At 41.1% G+C, this 19251-nt stretch overlaps 3 protein-coding genes across 3 annotated transcripts in view; 2 read left to right on the plus strand and 1 right to left on the minus strand.

The window, feature by feature from the left end:
* The window catches only part of cep89 (centrosomal protein 89), a 116504-nt gene that overhangs the window by 36806 nt on the left and 60447 nt on the right, over window positions 1–19251 (minus strand). The window lies entirely within an intron of this gene.
* Window positions 1231–2172, plus strand: LOC310876768 (E3 ubiquitin-protein ligase RNF182; the record flags this gene model as incomplete). Its single annotated transcript, XM_083790417.1, has 1 exon — window positions 1231–2172. The coding sequence occupies one exon, from the start codon at window positions 1231–1233 to the stop codon at window positions 2170–2172; it is 942 nt and encodes a 313-aa protein (XP_083646543.1).
* Window positions 17360–18916, plus strand: LOC310876774 (UDP-glucuronosyltransferase 2C1-like; the record flags this gene model as incomplete). Its single annotated transcript, XM_083790429.1, has 1 exon — window positions 17360–18916. One exon carries the CDS (start codon window positions 17360–17362, stop codon window positions 18914–18916), a length of 1557 nt encoding a protein of 518 aa, XP_083646555.1.

Genomic DNA, 19251 nt, shown 5'->3' on the forward strand with positions numbered 1-19251 from the left:
CTTATTTTCTATCAATTACACACCCCATGAAGGCCTTGAATTAATGGATTATTATTTAATTGTATTTATTAATTTATTTTTCGTCACATTCCTGAGCCAATAGTTTGATAAAGTATAGAACATTAGAAGTACAGTAAAGTAAAAGTCCAATCATTTGATGACAGGCTCAAATTATTTAATGAAGACTCCTACCGACTGCCTCCACCGGAAATCTAATTATTAGACTTTTACTTTACTGGAGTACTTCCAATTTTCTACATCTTAGAGGCAGATATTGTACTTTTTTGTATTTGAAAAGTGGATTATGATTACAAAACATACTTTAACCACTTCATTTGATAATAGACTATCTACAATTTGTTTGATCTACCATTTGTTTTTAATTCATTATTCATATTTTATTTCATTTTAGATTTTTGCGTTGGCTATTCACAAATTAGCAGATGTACAAGCTCACACCGTGTCACTTCGTGCCATGTTGCCAGTTTGTACATCTGCTATTTTATTTTCATTTAAAGTTTTTGGAAAATGTTCAAAGTGTGAGAACTACTGATTTTGATGTTTGCTATTCATGTGCATACGAAGTTTCATGGCAATCGCCTATTGCCTACTACACATGTAGTACACACTTTGGCCTCACTCACACCTTCGCATCTAGCATACAACATTGTTGGATGCTAGATGTAAACAAAGGGTAAGTGTCATGGCCGCCCCAATGCATTTCCAATGGAAGTAACATGGTTTGACACAAACTTTTTGTTGTACGGCTTTCGGGTGTGTTTCGACTGCCCCCCTCCCCCTCATACAACATAAATGTTGTGTCAAACCATGTGACTCCCATTGGAAATGCATTGCGAGCTTGCATCAGTAAACAAGTCTCATGCATCAGCTATACAACAATCTGTTGTGCAGGTGTGAGTGAAGCCTTTGTATCTTGAGCTACCAGACCGTGCTTGTTTAGGCAACAGCAGACCAACAACTTGTATTTATGTCTTAGTTTCAGAGAAGACAACACCAGCTGTTGGTTGACTCTGATAGGCTATGTTTACAATAGGCTACAGAAATTGGAAGGAGAAAACATTATAGTGTGCCTCATTGGAACATTTTAGGCCTTTGCCCCATGCTAACTGCGTGGTGACAGCTATAAAGTACAAATGTATTATCTACTGAATATACATATTATTATTTTGTTCTCTCTCTCTCTCTCTCTCTCTAGAGAATGACCCCAGGATGACCCCTGCACAGGCTGACCCGGCAGCAGCGGGGCTGGACACAGGGAAGGATGGCGACTGCATCTGTCCTCCCTCTCCGTCCCCCCTCCCCGCTCCTCCCCCTCCCCCCATCCAGTCCACAACAACATCAGCATCGGGAACTGAGGAGCTGGAGTGTAAGATCTGCTACCAGCGCTACAACTCCCACAACCGCCGGCCCAAGCTGCTGCCCTGCCTGCACCGCGTGTGTTCCCGCTGCCTGGGCCGGATGCTCTCCGCCGGGGGCGAGGGCCAGGCGTGTCTCCCCTGCCCCTTCTGCCGCCACGAGACCCTGGTGTCCCGCTACCAGGTGGCCCGTCTGCCCGATGACGCCAACATCATGTCTCGTTTGACCGCGGCTGCGACCAACCGCGACTCCAAGCATGCCAGGCCTTCCCTGGAGCGCAGGAACAGCTGCGAGGTGGTGTTAACGCCCAGGAGTTTGGCGTCCTCCTCGGCCTCCTCGCCGGGACCGTCCTTCCACGGCGGCGACTCCACCGCCTCCGCCACCTCCAACTGCCTGGTCATCACCATCATGGAGGTGCAGGGCGGGGACCTGAACCGGCGTGACTCCTCCCAGCCGCCGTCGCCCACCTCCTCCAGCAACTACTATTACCCCGCCATCGGCACGGGAGGCGAGCCCAGCCTGGACTCCGTGTCGGTGGGGTCGGCGGGCGGCGGCGGTGCGGAACAGGACGCCCTGGCCAAGCTCTGCAACAACGTGCCCAGGGTGCTGGTGTGGCTGCTGGGGTTCTTCTACTTTGGCTCGCTGCCACTGGGGATCTACCTGCTGGTGATCCAGCGAGTGACGCTGGGCATCGTGTGTGTCAGCCTGGTTCCCTCCAGCCTCACCGTCTGCCTGGTCTACGGCTTCTGTCAGTGCCTCTGCCAGGGCATGTGTGACTGCTTCTCTCGGGGCTGACTGGTTGACTGGCCAAACGGAGTACCAACATGGCAGAGGGAAATGCGGGTCCAATGCAACAGTCCTACAGATTGCACTGTGGTGGTGGTGGTGGCATTATGGAATTCCCTACTAGGAGAATTACAGTATTTGTGATCCTTGAATGTGCCCATAAGTGTTTACTGAATAACTGGCTGACTGGTGAATGGGCTAGGCACACACGCCATCCCTACTTCCTTCACAGGCATTACCGATGATACTAATGAAGGCTCTGTTCCATTCTGGTTAAACAGAGTCAGGGTGCTGATATTGTGCATGTTGGCTCACTGGAAACACCTCAAAGTGTCCTTGAGTGGGTTCCAAATGGCCCCGTATGGGTCTGTAACTCTGAGAGTGTACAAATGGACCATTACGGGTGCATTTAGTTCCATTTGTACACTCCAAGAGTTATGGGGGTCCTTGAAATAAAAACAAGTTTGAGAACCACTGTGAGGCTTAATTAGTATCATCGGTAACCCCTATGAAGGAAGAAGGGAAGGGGCCCGGACGTAGGAAGAGTTATTCTCTGTGCACAGAGCCCACTGACTATCTGGCTGCTATGGTTAAGTGGACCCAGTGACACTGAACCTCATCTGTACTACTGAATTAACAACACAAGCAAGGAGCCTGTGTCCATTCACATACTGACAGACTGCAACAGACTGCATCAGATGCTAGAATGGATCGTTCAGATACACAGTAAAGAAAAGTCTTAATTAACTGAGTGTACATGTAACCAACCATCCATTTGGCGCCATATAAAAAAAGCACTACATGAACAAACAAAACAACTGAATCAGATCGACCACAACCTACAACTGGAGGAACTATTTTTATGTGTTTTATGGTCACATGTTGTGAATATAAAATAAAGAGTTTAGATTTCCAATGAGCAAAAGATACAGTATTTGATTATGTATGGTTTTACTTTGTGCACACTGTATCCAACTGAAGTTCATGTTCAGTTTTTTGTAGCATGTGTATGTACTTAGTGTGTACTTAGTGTGTGCGTGCGCGGTTGCGTGCGTGCGTGGTTGCGTGCGTGCGTGTGTTTTGTCTACCCAGGTCCTTCACTTGTCTCATAGCTAAGACGGTCTCAGACAACAGGATTTTCATCTCCCAGATCAATTTGTGAGGCCAGAAGAGTGAACTCACGTTGGAGGTAAAATGCCACTGTACTGTGGCTCTTGTATTGGGTGAGTGGAGTCAAGGAGTCAATCTGATCGTAACCAATCCATTTCTGAGCTGTCTAGGCCGGCCCGATTTAATTTTCACACATGTCTTGAGGGTGGTGGTGCCTAGCAACAGCCACCTTGGCCCATGGCATCGGGAAACCATGCATTATGGTAATTCCAAAAAAGGCACAAAGAAATAGCAAATCCTAGCATTAAAAAAACAACAGTGGATATGTGACTCACTGCTGTTTGTTGTGCTCCGTGCTTGAATCCACAATTTACTCATGAGATATTTGAAAAGTCTGAGGTTTTATCGGCATTGAAATATTCCAGAGTTTAATATAATAATGAATTGCATTTTTATGGCGCTTTTCTATGCACTACGTGCCTACTCAAAGTGCTTACAATGGTTCATTCATTCATACATGGGAGGTGAAGCAGCGAACAGTCGACACCAGCGTCCTCACTTCCCACATCCACACACCAATGGTTGGCGAGATCACACTGACCGACTCATTGGAGGCAATGTAGGGTTCAGTGTCTTGCCCAAGGACACTTCGACATGTGGACAGGAGGAGCCAGGATTCGAACCGCCGACCCATGGATCATTGGACGACCTGCTCTACCTCCTGAGCCACAGCCGCCCTGCAGTCTTCTGCATCATTGCCAATGCTGTGTCATTGGGGTACACTCCCCTGTGACTAAAACACAAAACATCTTGGAAACATACATTAATATGGCATTACTAGTTTTGAGTTTGAGTTTTTTTGTCTTCTGTTTGATAAGATTCCTTCCTATTGACATAATATGTCCACTTTGTCTAGTGTTCACCATGTGACTGCAATGGCTGCTGCTCTGACAGAATGACTGACCCTTCCAATGGACCCTTCACTAAGCCCCACCCAGTCCACTCTCTCCAAGCTGTGCTTCTCACCCATTGAGATGCATGTTAAATGACGGGATTTCTCCACATAAGTAATCAATCATTTCAGTAGCAAGAGCTTCAAAATGTCTCTAAATCTATAGTCAACAAGGCCTGCAGTAGGCTATGCGATTGAAAATGTGCATGGCATTATTTAAATAAACTAGAAATAGGAGGAAATGTTCATTTAGAGAGGGAGAAACAGTATCCAACACAATTAAGTTTTCATGTAATTCACGGTAAGACTACGGTGATTACTAGTATTATTGCCATTACCTGGGTGCATGGGTGAGTCGTGTAACTTTCATCATGGCGTTAAGCTGTGTAAGTGTTCAACAACACAGCCATGTAAAATAACACTGACAGCTATGAGGTGATGGAAGCTTTCCCAGTTTAGGTTGAGGTTGCTAAACTATTTGGATTGGCATAGGACAATGGCTTTTGGGGTGGGGTTTAGCAAAGTGTCCACAAAGGTTTTCTCCTTGCATTGTCCTTCACTCTCTATACCACTGGTTCTCAAAGAGGGGTCCAGGACCCCCAGGGGTCCTTGAGAGGGTTCCAGGGGGTCCACGGCAAAGAGAACATATGGTACCAAAATCAGTTTAACCCAATTAAACCGCACTGTGATGCATTGTGAGCTATTTAAAAAGAAGACATCTTGAAAAATAATTATGTGAAAGATTTTGAATGTTTTATAAACATTTTAACAACACAACTCTTGCGTGGGGGTCACTGGCAAAAAATATTTTGTGACGAGGGTCCGCAGAAAAATTAATTTAGGGGTCCTTGACACAAAAACGTTTGAGAACCACTGTATACTGCTCTATACTGTGCCTGTTTGTGCTGAGTCCTGCTTACTTACATACTGTACTGTCTTCTAAACCAACATCAGGACACGAGACGAAATAAATGGAAAGACCAAAAATGCTGAAATAAAAATGAAGGCTTATTTTGCATGGTCTCTGTCTGTCTCCTATATCACAACATCGGGTCTGCGGCCCAAATGGGGGTCCAAAAGGTTTGTATGTCGGATGTGTGTGCAAATGGAACCAAATGGACCAAATGGACTCCTTACACAGAGTGTGAGAGCGAGACGACGGACATAATATGTTTGTTCAGACAGAAGAGGTCCTGAGTGAGAAAGAGAGGACGAGTCAGCTGGACAGAGAGTGGAGAGAGAGCAACAGAGGGATAAAGATAGTGCTGTCTCTCCTGCAGCATTTGTGAACTGCAGCTAATTGAAGACAGTGCAAATGTATGATGAAGTCATTAACCCCTGTTAATTACAGACTAAATGAGATCAAGGACACTGGAAGAAAGAAAGAAAGAAAGAAAGAAAGAAAGAAAGAAATTGGAAATTGTATGCAAAAGTGAGGAGTGTGCCATAGAATAACGTTAAAATCAAATGAGTGAAGGACTTGACAATATATAATAATGGATTAACCACTTAAAGGAGAATTCCATGCTAGAAGGCTTTCTTACCTTTATTTGAAGTTGTTACGTCCCCACCAAAGAGGTCCAGGTGTTATTTTGTGCAAAAGTGCATTATTGGCTATTTCCCCTACCATAAGCACTCAATGATTGATTGAATTGAATGTGACATTGGGGTGTTATATTAGGGGAAATAGCCAATAATGCACTTTTGCACAAAATAACACCTGGACCTCTTTATTGAGGACATAACAACTACAAATAAAGGTAAGAAAGCCTTCTAGCATGGAATTCTCCTTTAACGGTTTCACTGCTCGTGGCGGAACGTTCCATCAGAAGGAATCCAACCAGCAACTGCTTCTGGCGTAATGTTCTGTCTGATAAGCTTTATTATTGATATCAAACCGGATTGCTGATTTCTATTTTTTTATTAAAAAAAATGGCTTGGCCTTACCTTCTTTAGCGATCCTAGACCGGGTTGCGCAACCGCGCTGCCGTCCACCTCCCATTATACAGGCTGACTAAAAAGCTGAATAACTCTAAATCTACGGAGATAAAACTTTGACTGAAAAAGGAAAGAGGCCGCACAGCTCGTAGTCACGATCAAAAATCAAAAATGTATTTAAATTTAAAAATGTGATGGCATCGTGACTACGAGCTGTGCGGCCTCTTTCCTTTTTCAGTTGAAGTAAGTCATTAAAATGGAAACCAAATGTCTGAACCAAAGCTGGAACAGAATAAGAAACTTAACAATAACACAATTCTCCTTGTGACAAAATTGCCGATACAACTTAAAAGTCATCAGAGTTGAGCCAGCTGATAATGTTGGGTTCTGCACATAATATTATCACACCAAAGTGAGATATGTAATTCTGGAAGGCTTTATAGACCGACTGTATTATAACGGGATGCAATCAAATATTCAACATTTCCAGGTATTTCCAGCAGATGTGGCACATCAATTTTAATAAGACATGAATCATTTAAACACATTCTTGCCTCTTTCTGCCTAACACACACACACACCAGCTTATATGCATGGTATATACGATATGCACGCACGCACGCATGCGTGCACGACTACACGCAAACAACTACACTTTAAAAAACAAGACCCACAAAAATGCATCTCAACTACCAATATTTACAAGCGACTTTACAAAAAACACAAGTGACTTATATAACACTGTTATGATTTAGAAGACATTTTTAGGTCTTACTGGGTTAACATTTGAAATAGCCTGAGTTGGCTCTTCCAGTGAAGACATCAGGAGGAATCTCAAAATCAGCCGAGACCCAAATCACATCACATCCTCCATAAAGAATATGAGTTTCTGCCGTCTGGCAGATGGTACAGGTCAGTAGGTCACCATACTGTAAGCTCAACAGATATACATTATCCTATGTTCCACTGTCAGTCAAAGCACTCAATAACAGATAACTAACTACTGGGGGGGACGAGGAAAACCTTATGAAGGGAGAGTGCAATACTGTAATACTCGATATATTTGCACACTGTGGTGAGGTTGAAGTGGGTTAAATTGGTTAATATATGTTTTGAGTAGTAACTAAGTTTCAAAATAAATGTAGTTGATTAAAAGTACAATATTTGGATCCAAGATGTGGTGGAGTAGAAGTAAAAGTATTGGAAATTGGAAACACTCAAGTAAAGTACAAATACTTACTTAAATACGTACTTAAAGTACAGTACTTTCCAACACTGACAACGGTAAACTTTGTTTGAAATACTTCATGTCAATAATTTGATGCACCTGTGTGGACTTGTATCGTGTCTGTTTGGAGGAGTTTCCCAGAAAATAAATCCCAGAAAGACATCTGTGACCATTTATTGAACCTGTGTAGCACATTGAGCACTAATACACACACGCCACAGCACGTGTGAGCGCACACACTCATGCACGCACACACACCTAGCATATATTCATAATTGATGATGATCTACTCTTTAATGGTTCTGATCTCTCAACCCAAAAGTGTCAATTAGAGCTGTCAATCATCTCTTCCTGCTGCGACTCCACCCATGGTGTCATATTGGCGTCACCCATGGTGGCATCCCGCTGACAACAAAGCTACTGCAGGTAGGACTATGTTTAGCCCGAGAAGGTCATTCTCTAAGGTTGTGTCTGAGAATAAGAGTCCAGAGGGAAGCACGCACATATCTAAAACAAATCTTCAGGTGCTGAACAAAAAGACACATACAGGGAAAAGGAAGGAGGTCCGCACACTGTTCTACAGCTTAAGACCTGACGAAGAGCTGCTGTGGGTCAAAACGTTGTTCATTTCAAATAAACTAGTCTGGGAGCTGTGTGCGGACCTCCTACCTTTTCCCTGTGTCTGAGAATAAAACTGGAAAGAATCACATTCCATAGCTCAACCATGGATCTAATGTATCTGATTCAGAGTGTGTTGATTCAGTGTGTGTGTGTGTGTGCGCATGCATGTGCATATATATCTTTTCTTATCAACTAGTCAACTACTGTAGTACCAACTGACTATCGCAGTCAATGGAATGAAGTTGGCAAGGACGATCATCTTTTAGGGAACTGTGTTGCTGTCTGACAGATTAATGCTGCATAGGCTACTAAGGGCTCCATTTTCATCACCACTAAATCCCTTATCCCTAATCTTCTTTGCCTTTTTTTACTATGAATAGTTCAACTAGCCAATCTACATTGACAAGTTGTGAGCTTGTACAGTAGACTGGCCATTTTAACTATTCAAAAATGTTTTGCAAAATAGTAAGAAAAAGCAAAGAAGTTTTGGGATAAGGGGTTTAGCGGTGACGAAAATGGAGCCCTAATACTTTGAACACTTTATACTAGTTACTTTGTAGATGTTGATTATTATTGCAAGTTGCAACACATACATTAAACACTTGAGCCGTATACACATTTCAGCCATTTGAAAATAGCCGACCTACAAGCTCACATGTGTCAGCTCATGTAGATCTGCTATTTTCAAAAGTTCTTGAAATGGGACATTCTGCACAATGAGTACTTTGTACTTGGGTTTAAAATGTAGATCTTATATTGTACGGTACACGTTTGAATTCCAGAGATTTATTTTATAGCTAAAATAGCTAATGGTGTACCAGAAGAGATTATTTTTGATGATAACAGCATCCTAAGGTTAGCAAGGATAATATCACCTCTAATACTAGCCATGTTCTGTATGGAGATTGAGTGTAGGTTGGTGCCTTCAGGAAGGACATATGGTCTTATGGTGTTCCAGCATACAATAAGACTCAGACTGAAGTGGTCTTTTGTCCATCTTATCGACTTTGAGGCTTAATCAGGATTTTGGCCACGACTAGACTGAGCTGTGGACATCACTCTATTTATGTGTGATAGAGTGATAAAGCTGTGATCCAGATGGACAATTCATTTAACAAATAAATATTCTAAGCCTTCTAAAAACTGATATTGTTTTGTGACATTAAATAAATGTAAACACGTTCTGTGAAAGAGATTAAATAGTTAAAAGGGGAACAGAGTCAGAATAGATCAATGCATCTGTAATCTACTACCTCACACTTGGTGTTGGTAATTGATTGGTCATGCCTGTAGAGGGAGCGTTCTCATACTGCTGACAGAGAGGGAACACTGTGTCCAGCGTTCTTACTTTTACAGGTATAAAATGGGTATTTCTGTTCATGAATGATTGCTAGTGTTGTCATGATGTTTTGTTTATAGCTTGAGTAACTTTGTGACCGAATATTGAGTGTTTTGAAAGTATTATTTTGATAGGGTACAACATATGCAATTGTATTTTCTTTTCGCCCTCTATTTCAGCATTCAGTAGACTAAGGCGGCATTCTTTCAATTTTGGAAAAAAGCTGCTATTATTCCTGTCACAAAAAAATCCTGTCCGAAGAGGGCTGGTAAAATCATAGTTATGTAATAATGCAGCCCCCTTGTTCTCTTCAAGAAATCTTTGAGAGAACAGTGAGGAAGCAGGGCCTCAAAATCACCCGAGACCCAAATCACAACCTTCATAAAGAATATGAGTTGCTGATGGTACAGGTCACAATACTGTAAGCTCAACAGATATAAATTCTCCTTTTTTCAATCAAAGCACTCAATAACAGATAACTAACTACTGGGGGGAACACCTTATGAAGGGAGTGTGCAATAGTGTGTGTGTGTGTGTGTGTGTGTGTGTGTGTGTGTGTGTGTGTGTGTGTGTGTGTGTGTGTGTGTGTGTGTGTGTGTGTGTGTGTGTGTGTGTGTGTGTGTGTGTGTGTGTGTGTGTGTGTGTGTGTGTGTGTGTGTGTGTGTGTGTGTGTGTGTGTGTAATTTAGACTTTAATAATTTGGGTACATTTGGTTTCATTTTACGCTCTCAAGAGTAAAATTATTGTTAAACATGGATTACTTAATTTACAAGAAGTTTACACAATTAGAGAATGTAGAATAATTGTCATTCTTCTACATTCTGGCAGTACAGCATGGAATTGTGAACAAAATCGTACCCAACAATACAATATTCAAAGTGTTGGGTCTGAGAGGCTAACTCTCATCAAATGGTGGTCTGCGGCTCAAATGCTGAAATAAATAATGGACCGTGATACGATTTTTTTTATTTTAACCTCTTGTATACCCAGTGACTATACAAGAGGTTAAAATACTATTGCTTCACACACTTCGTTCATCATCGTTTTATAAAACTGAACAACTGTACATGCAACAACTTGTTTAAGCAACGCCCTGCTTTACAAACAGTCACAAAAACACACACAACTTTGGACTTTGAACTTCACGATGAAAGATAACTACACAATGCAATATATATATATATCACCCATTCTTGAGATAAGGGACAAAACTTTTTTCAAACTGGATTTTTTTTTTTTTTAAGATACATTCAAATCAAATGGATGTATTTGTAGACACAGGTCTCAACTACCAATATTGAGAAGGAACAGGTTTTTCGCATAACATTTCTTTCTAAAATGGGACATTTATGCACTTAATACCTGATTCATGTCAACTCCGTCAGACACACTAAAATATTTTTTAATTGAATTTGATAATTTCAACAATAATATAAAGTCCTCAGTTATCTTATACTGGCTTTCAGTAATCAAGTTAAGTAATACAATTATTTTAATATTGTTTTTTTCCAATATCACACTATTATGAAATATCCAATTTCTCAAATCCGTCATTTCAACCTCTATTTTCAATATTATAACATGAAAACCATGTAAAAAAAAAAAAAAATCATCATTACGTATCATTTCAGTTGGTGTTTCAATACATATGCACAAAATATTTAACATCGAATTTTCTATTTCTTTGGAAATTAACAAAAACATCACGGGACGAACGTCTGACGGAGTTGACGAACATCTGACGGAGTTGACAAGTTTAACTGATTTAGGTTCTAGACCACCTAGGATCTTGATTCTGGTGACTAATCCCACATTTTCAAGGATGAGGAATACAGTGGTACTATTTATATTGGCCCTGTGACCATGGCAGCCATTTTCAAAATGGCCGCCACCTGCTGTTATTTTACAATAACTCAAGTTCTACACCACCTAGGATCTTGATGCTGGTGACTAATCATACATTTTCAAGGATGTGGGATACATTGGTACTATTTAGATTTGTCCTGTGACCATGGTAGACATTTTTAAAAATGGCCGCCAACTTTTTGTTATTTCCCAATAACTCAAGTTCTACACCACCTAGGATCTTGATTCTGGTGACTAATGCTACATTTTCAAGGAGGAGGAATACAGTTGTACTATTTAGATTTATCCTGTGACAATTGCAGCAATTTTCTTACCAAGAATTTTTTCACCAATGTGTTTGTAAAGGTGTCTACTAACATATCCCACATTGGTTTCTATTGAACCACCCTAGGGGCATTTTTGACAGCTGCTGAAAGTTGGGTACCATACCAAGTGGCTATGGCCAAACTAGGGAGTCTATGGCCAAACTAGGGGTCAAACCCCTTCGGCTAAATTCGGCCATATATCCACTGGCCCAAATGTGCTGACCTCATTTTGTGATGACGGCTATGGCCGTTTTCAGCCCAAGGAGTGTTCTTCGTGCATAGCTAATGCTTGGAATGCATTCAGAATCATGCAAACTCCCTAGTTTGACATGTCACATGCTACTTAAAGCATAATGAACATTTTGCCTTATATAGGTTGTTGATGGTACCCCAACTTTCAGCGGATATGTTAGTAGACACCCTTCCAAACACATTGGTGAAGAAAATTCTTGATAAGGAATTTATTACCAGATTGTATTAATAATCCCCTGACTAACTCATCTTCTAGACCACCTAGATCCGACTTCACCAACAGAGACCCGATTGACACCTAAACAACAAGTTTGGACAGCCCCACCAATTAGTGTTACGGAAAATAGCAAGTGTCTACCCTAGGCCCAGAGGGAGACACAGAACTTTGATGCGGCTCAAATGTTGCACGACTCCTCAAAAAGCTGCCACCAGAGATGAGAGCTGAATTCTGCCGCACAATGCTCTGCGGCCCAGGAGCAACCAACACCATGTTGGAGTTCTCTGGGTGGTTGAAGCACGAGTCCTAGCCATATAGCCTGTGCAAAGGCAAACACCTTGAAGACCTGCTTGAGGTGAACAGTGAGCAGTGAACAGTGAGCGAAAGACTGAAGACAGAAGATCTGCCTTCAGGACTATCAGGCAGGATGTGCAGACACTGAAGGCATCAGTGTCGTTCTGTGTCCCCAGCATGTCAACCAAAGCAATGTTACCAAATCAAAGGAGCCTTCACCTCAAGTCACCTGGGGCTGGGTGAGCAATCGTATCCTGTATCTAGCCTCACAACTAAATACAGACACTTGGCCAGACTGCCGTTTGAAAGGGTCAAACCCTTCATCCTGATTGGGGAAGACCACCCCACCTAATCACACCAACCGAACAAGTGAGGTTGGGGCCTCCAGGTGGGCCAGCAGCCATCTGCACAAGACTGGGCTGGACCTGCAGGAAAGCAATCTCCAGCCAAGACAATGTAAGTTGACTATAACAGAGCCCCAGAACACAGAGCTCATGAGAAGGATGGAGAAACACTGGCAGGAGGCCACCAAGATACAACGCCACACTGCAGTGGCCAGTGAAGTCAAACTGTGCGTCTTGTGTACCTGAAAGGGACAAGTCAAAGGCCAGAAAGCCCACCTCCTTTTAATGTCCTGTCAGTAGCAACTCAACCTGCAGCTGAAATAAGCCCTGACCCCTCCCAGAGAAAGTTCATCCTTGAAAATGTAATGATTAGTCACCAGAATCAAGATCCTTGGTGGTCTAAAACTTGAGTTATTGGTAAAATAACAGCAGGTTGGTGGTCATTTTGAAAAACAATGGCCTCCATGGTCACAGGACAAATCTAAATAGTACCACTGTATTCCTCATCTTTTAAAAATTTATTATTAGTCGCCAGAATCAACATCCTAGGTGGTCTAAAACTTGAGTTATTGTAAAATAACAGCAGGTGGCGGCCATTTTGAAAAACAATGGCTGCCATGGTCACAGGACAAATCTAAATAGTACCAATGTATCCCACATCCTTGAAAATGTATGATTAGTCACCAGAATCAAGATCCTAGATGGTGTAGAACTTGAGTTATTGTAAAATAACAGCAGGTGGCGGCCATTTTGAAAAATGGCTGCCATGGTCACAGGGAAAATCTAAATTGTACCACTGTATCCCTCATCCTTGAAAATGTAGTCTTAGTCACCAGAATCAAGATCCTAGGTGGTGTAGAACTTGAGTTATTGTAAAATAACATCAGGTGGCGGCAATTTTGGAAAATGGCTGCCATGGTCACCACGAGACAAATCTGTGATGGCCCTATAGCCAAAAATGTTCCTTAAGGCATGCTCTAACTGTGTGCCAAATTAGAATACGTCCCATTATTCAAAAACTATAACTTTATTGTTTTAGGAACACTTTTGTCAACTCCGTCAGATACATGTCAACTCCGTCAGACACAAAACCTGACGGAGTTGACGTCTGACGGAGTTGACAAAATGTCATTTGTTTTCATCTTAACCCTCTGTAGTACAATGTAGCCATTTTGTTTTTGCTTCATTTGTTAGCTAAACCTAACCCTAAACTAAAATAATAAACATTATTTTGGAATTCTTAACAAAGATCATAATAATGTCCTGACGGAGTTGACATGTAAAAGCTGTGACCACCCTGATATCAACATTGTTTGTTTAAAATATCAAACAATTGAATGCTTGTCAGACCAGGTGCTCCACTGTTGCAACAAATACAAACGGGACTTGGAAAAGGAGTCTTCAGGCTAAATCTGTCGACAATATTTTCTGATTAATTTAAGACTTTTAAAAAACCTGACGGAGTTGACGGGAGACGTGGGACACACATTTGATATGAGATAACTAATGGAAAAAATAAATTAAAATTATTGTGTATATTGTTTGCTATGTTGTTGACAATCTACTTTAATTTAGTATGCATATTTATGTGATTGTGACAGTATTAGACACTTTTTTAGCAGTTTGAAATTATGACCACTTGCTGGGGACAGGCTAAATACAGGCGTTTTTGGGTACAGTGCCTGCTTTTAACTAATTCAGATGGCATATGAAAACAATTATAATGAAATGAATGGCATAATAATGCACAACTGTATTACATGTAACTTTGCAAGTGCTTTTATTTTTATTCAATTAATTTATTTTTAACAATAATAAGGCTCTTATGTGTGGGACATGTTTTTTCCACTTTTGTCCCTCATCTCAAGAATGAGTGATATATCACTGCGTGCTACATTTTTTGTCACAATTGTCTGGTTTATTGGTGGACTTTCAATAGTAAGTAAACTTGATCATCAAGTAAACTTGATCATGGGATTGTTACATTTTCGCAGTGGTTTGAGCAAAATGTTTAGAGCAGAGTTTGTTTAGTTGAGTTTATTATATCTCTTCCATGTCAGACTGTCGCCTCCCTGTTCTCCTTTACTAGTATCTGTTATAATCATGATCGCCCATGTCTGTGTACTTGAACGTGAGACACAGTGTACTTGATATGTATTGTGTACTGCCTGATCTGTAGCATACTTTATAGTTAGGCTACGAGAGACATCTCAGACAGCAAGGTCAGCCTTGCTGCAGTTAGTGGTTATTATGTCTCATATCTTGTTGTCACGTCATTGGGATCCAGCACTATATATGTTCCTGCTAAATGTACTGAATTAACATTAAAAAAAAATTGCACAGACACTCCCTGGATACCAACGATGAACTGTTATAGAACTGTTAAAGGCTGACTTTTGTAAAAACACATTTTTTTTATATTACTCCTCCAGATTGCAGCATGCAATTTACGTGAAATCTTTCACAGACTTTTCTACTAGGCTGAGGAATATATCCCACCCTTTACACATTGGCCTGTTATAGTGCCACCAACAGGTGGATTCTTGCAAAACACATTTTTGGAACAAAATGCCTCAAATCATCCAATTGCCATCCAAGGCATAAGAAGAAATGGCACCCTTTTCACATTGGCCTATTATAGCGCCACTAGGAGGCCACAACCTCACCTGCCCTGGTGGAGACCTGTGCCCCGAGGGGCACTTTATCTAGTTCATATTTGTATTTATTGTTTACAAAAGCATGCTTTCTTTTTAGCACATACCTTTTTTATTATGTGTTGATATTTTTATATAGTGAATCTGATATCATAGACATAGAGCCATATCCTGTTTATTGATGGGAGATTAATCGGCAAACACATCGGTATCGGCCGATGTTGGTATACGGTAAAATAATATATTGGCTTTAGCAGACATTTAATTGTATTATAATTATGTTGAAAAATAAATTTAAAAAAGCCTGAGAAAGCCTTTTGTGATGATGAAGGCTACACATTATTTCAGTGTTTTCTGGGAAAGCTTTCGAAAGAGTCAATAGTTGGAACATTTAAAAAGAAATACTACATTCAAGCTGTTTATGTTGGGATATGAGTCAACATTTCAATAACGGTCATGCATCCCTAGTTTTGGAATAAAGAGGCATTGCTTTTTTAAATTCAACCTTTTTTCATCATTGCCAAAATAATAATATATTTTTTAATACAGAATGAGATCATATCGACATCGGTAATATCTGTTATCGGCCATAATGGCAATTAATTATATCGGATATCGATATCGGCCAAATTGTCTCATCGGTACATCCCTAATCCAGTTTATTTATTTTTTATGAATGAACTGAACGTCTGAGGAGCCGTGGCACATTTATTTGACCCTTTTTTAATGGTAATTATTTACTGTTAATTAAGTAAGGTGTGACAATAACGTCTTTCTGATTCTCAAAATAATAAATCAGTTAAATCCCCCAACACACAAACAGAAAAGAAAACAAGAAAACACTATAGACTACCATTGAGATATGCATAACATGGCATAGTAGCATGGCCATGGAGCCCGCCAGAACCGTAGTAACCGTAAATTAATCGTCTAGCCTGCCAGAACCATAGCCTACGTTTTCCAGGGTTTATATTCTTTAATCCATGTTTTGATCCGATCGAATCGTTAGCTGCCGCTTGTTAGCATAACAGTCAAAGTGGGACAGTGGCCACGGCCATTTTGAAGATGCGCACGCATCCACTTTGTGCTACTTTCAATGGCCTGTATCTCCAAATCGGCACAATGAATGTCGTTTCTGATGAAAACAAGGTTTTTCAATGGCCAACAGCAGGGACTGTGTTACTCGCGGTCAGGTTTTTTCACCACCACCACCAACCGGTCAAGACACCACACACAGCATTTTGTCATTGTAAAATCCCGGTTACGGATATTTGGCTCTTCAAAATAAGGGTTGTGCGTGATAAAACCATGGCAATGCGAGATAGATAGATTAATTAATCCTGGTGGTCAAACAGTTAGTCATTTTTACTGAAAACGAATGGTTGGAATGGATTTAGCACCCCAAAAAAACCTATTTACACACCTCACAAGCTCATATTGGCCAATTTGAAAATGTCCAATGTCTAGTAGACACATTTATGAACACATCTGTGAAGAAAGCTAGTGGTAAGCATTTTTTTGCAGATTTGCCACAACTTTTGCTAATTTTCCCTAACTAGAAGCCGTGTAGTAACATCATGGAACATGTTCTCACGGTATAATGAACATATCTATCTATAGAAGTTGGGGTCGTGTTCAAAGTACAGTACAGATGTTAAATTAGATATAATGTCCCCGCTAGTAAACGGAAATATCATGAAATAAAAGCATAAGAAAGAGCATGTTATTTCTTAGTAGGCTTTGTTAGGTCTTATGTGATTTCTTATAAGACCATAATGTAGGGATATTGTGTACAATTAGGGTAAAACTTCTGTCTAAAAACAAACACATTATTTCAAATTGTGCCTTATTAGGTCTAATCGTACCGTAAATTGTGCTGCGACTGAAATTATACTTATTAAACTTATAGTGGCTCTGACAGGCGACGTTTGATATCACACTACAATTTCTCTGATACAGTACATAATTAACAATTTCAACATTTTCAAGATAATGAACATGTCTTTGCTTGTCCTCTATAGGTAAATGATGGATTGGCAGCCATGGAGGACAGTTTGCCTCCTTGTGACATGTGTAATGGTTCTCTGGCCATTCTGCCAAGGAGGTAAGATTTTGGTTGTTCCGTTAGATGGAAGCCACTGGGTGAACATGGATATCCTGATCAAAGCTCTACACTCAAAGGGACACACCATTACAGTGCTGAGGACAACTCAAAGCTGGTACATCAAAGAGGAATCCACCCATTATGACTCAATCACTGTGCCTGTGCCTGTGGCTGAAGGGTTCAATGAGGACTTTGTGAACTCACTTCTTGGCAAGGTACTGGATATAGAAAGAGGCAAAAGTTCTGCTTTGAATTTCTTTCATTTGCAAATGAGCGCACTCAGTGTCTTATCAAGTGTTTCCAGGATGAATTGTGAAATGCTTAGAACCATGTTTGAAAACACAGATTTGATGAATGGCATCAAGGAGAGAGACTATGATTTAGTCCTTTCTGACCCATGTTGGGGGGGTGGTACTTTGTTGGCTCATTATTTAAAGCTTCCTCTAGTCTACAATGTGCGATGGGTAAACATGAATGGGGAGGGACATCACAGCATTGCACCCTCACCTTTATCTTATATCCCAATGACCTTGTCAGGATTATCAGACAACATGAATTTTGCACAAAGAGTTAAGAACATGCTTTTCCATTTGCTAAATAAAGCTGAAACCATATTTTCAATCACTCCAGTATATCAGGCTTTTTGTGACGAGTTCTTTGGACCAGATGTCAAATTCACTGAGTTGATGCAGGGGGCAGACCTGTGGCTGATGAGAGTTGACTTCGTGTTCGAGTTCCCTCGCCCCACCATGCCTAACGTCATCTATATGGGAGGATTCCAGTGCAAACCTGCTAAACCTCTTCCTCCAGATCTGGAGGAGTTTGTCCAGAGCTCTGGGGAACATGGAGTCATCATCATGTCTCTGGGGACATTTGTCCATGGACTGCCCACTGACATAATGGATGAGATAGCTGCCACATTTGCCAGACTACCTCAGAAAGTAATCTGGAAGTATAAAGGGGACAGGCCAGCTACTCTGGGGAACAACACATTAATGCTTGACTGGATGCCACAAAACAATCTTCTGGGACACGCAAAGATAAAGCTCTTTGTGGCCCATGGAGGTACGAATGGGGTTCAAGAGGCCATCTATCATGGAGTGCCTGTTGTGGGTATACCCTTGTTTTTTGACCAATACGACAACCTGCTGCGTCTCAAAGAGAGAGGAGCCGCGGTTATTCTCTCGATGGCCACAGTGGATAAAGATAACAACTTCCTGGAGGCATTACAGGAGGTCCTCCATGAGCCCTCCTACAAGATGAACATGCAGAGGCTCTCCAGGCTACACAGAGACAAGCCAATGGAGCCACTGGACAGCGCCATCTTCTGGATAGAGTTTGTTATGAGACACAAAGGTGCAGCTCATCTCCGCACAGAGTCCTACAAAATGCCCTGGTACTCGTATCACTCTGTAGATATCATGTTGTTTTTAATAACAGTGGTGCTGCTTGTTGTGGTACTATTTACTGCTCTAATCAAGTGTGTATGTGTCAGGGTCTGTTTCAGAAGAAAGAATAAATCTGACTAATTTAGTAGCATATTAAAAACTGTGTACATTGGTGACTATAACTATAATCTACCTGATCTTGAGGCCTACAAAAAAAAAAAAGTACCAACAAGGTTGACTAGTGGATTTACTAGTCGACTAGTTGAATAGTCGAGTCGCTAGTTGCTTAATGCCCTACTGTGCCGTAGTGTACCATACTGTAATGTTTGCCCGGGACCTAAACTAGTGAAAATAGCAGATCTACAAGCTCACACGTCGCTTCGTGCTGCTTTGTGAGCTTGTAGATTGGATATTTCCATTACTTCTTCAAACATTCGTTTTATAATTTCTTAGATTTCTTTAGATTTTTTCTTGAA

This window comes from Protomyctophum parallelum (genome assembly GCF_964188405.1).
Source record: "Protomyctophum parallelum genome assembly, chromosome: 2".
Classification (NCBI taxonomy): Eukaryota; Metazoa; Chordata; class Actinopteri; order Myctophiformes; family Myctophidae; genus Protomyctophum; species Protomyctophum parallelum.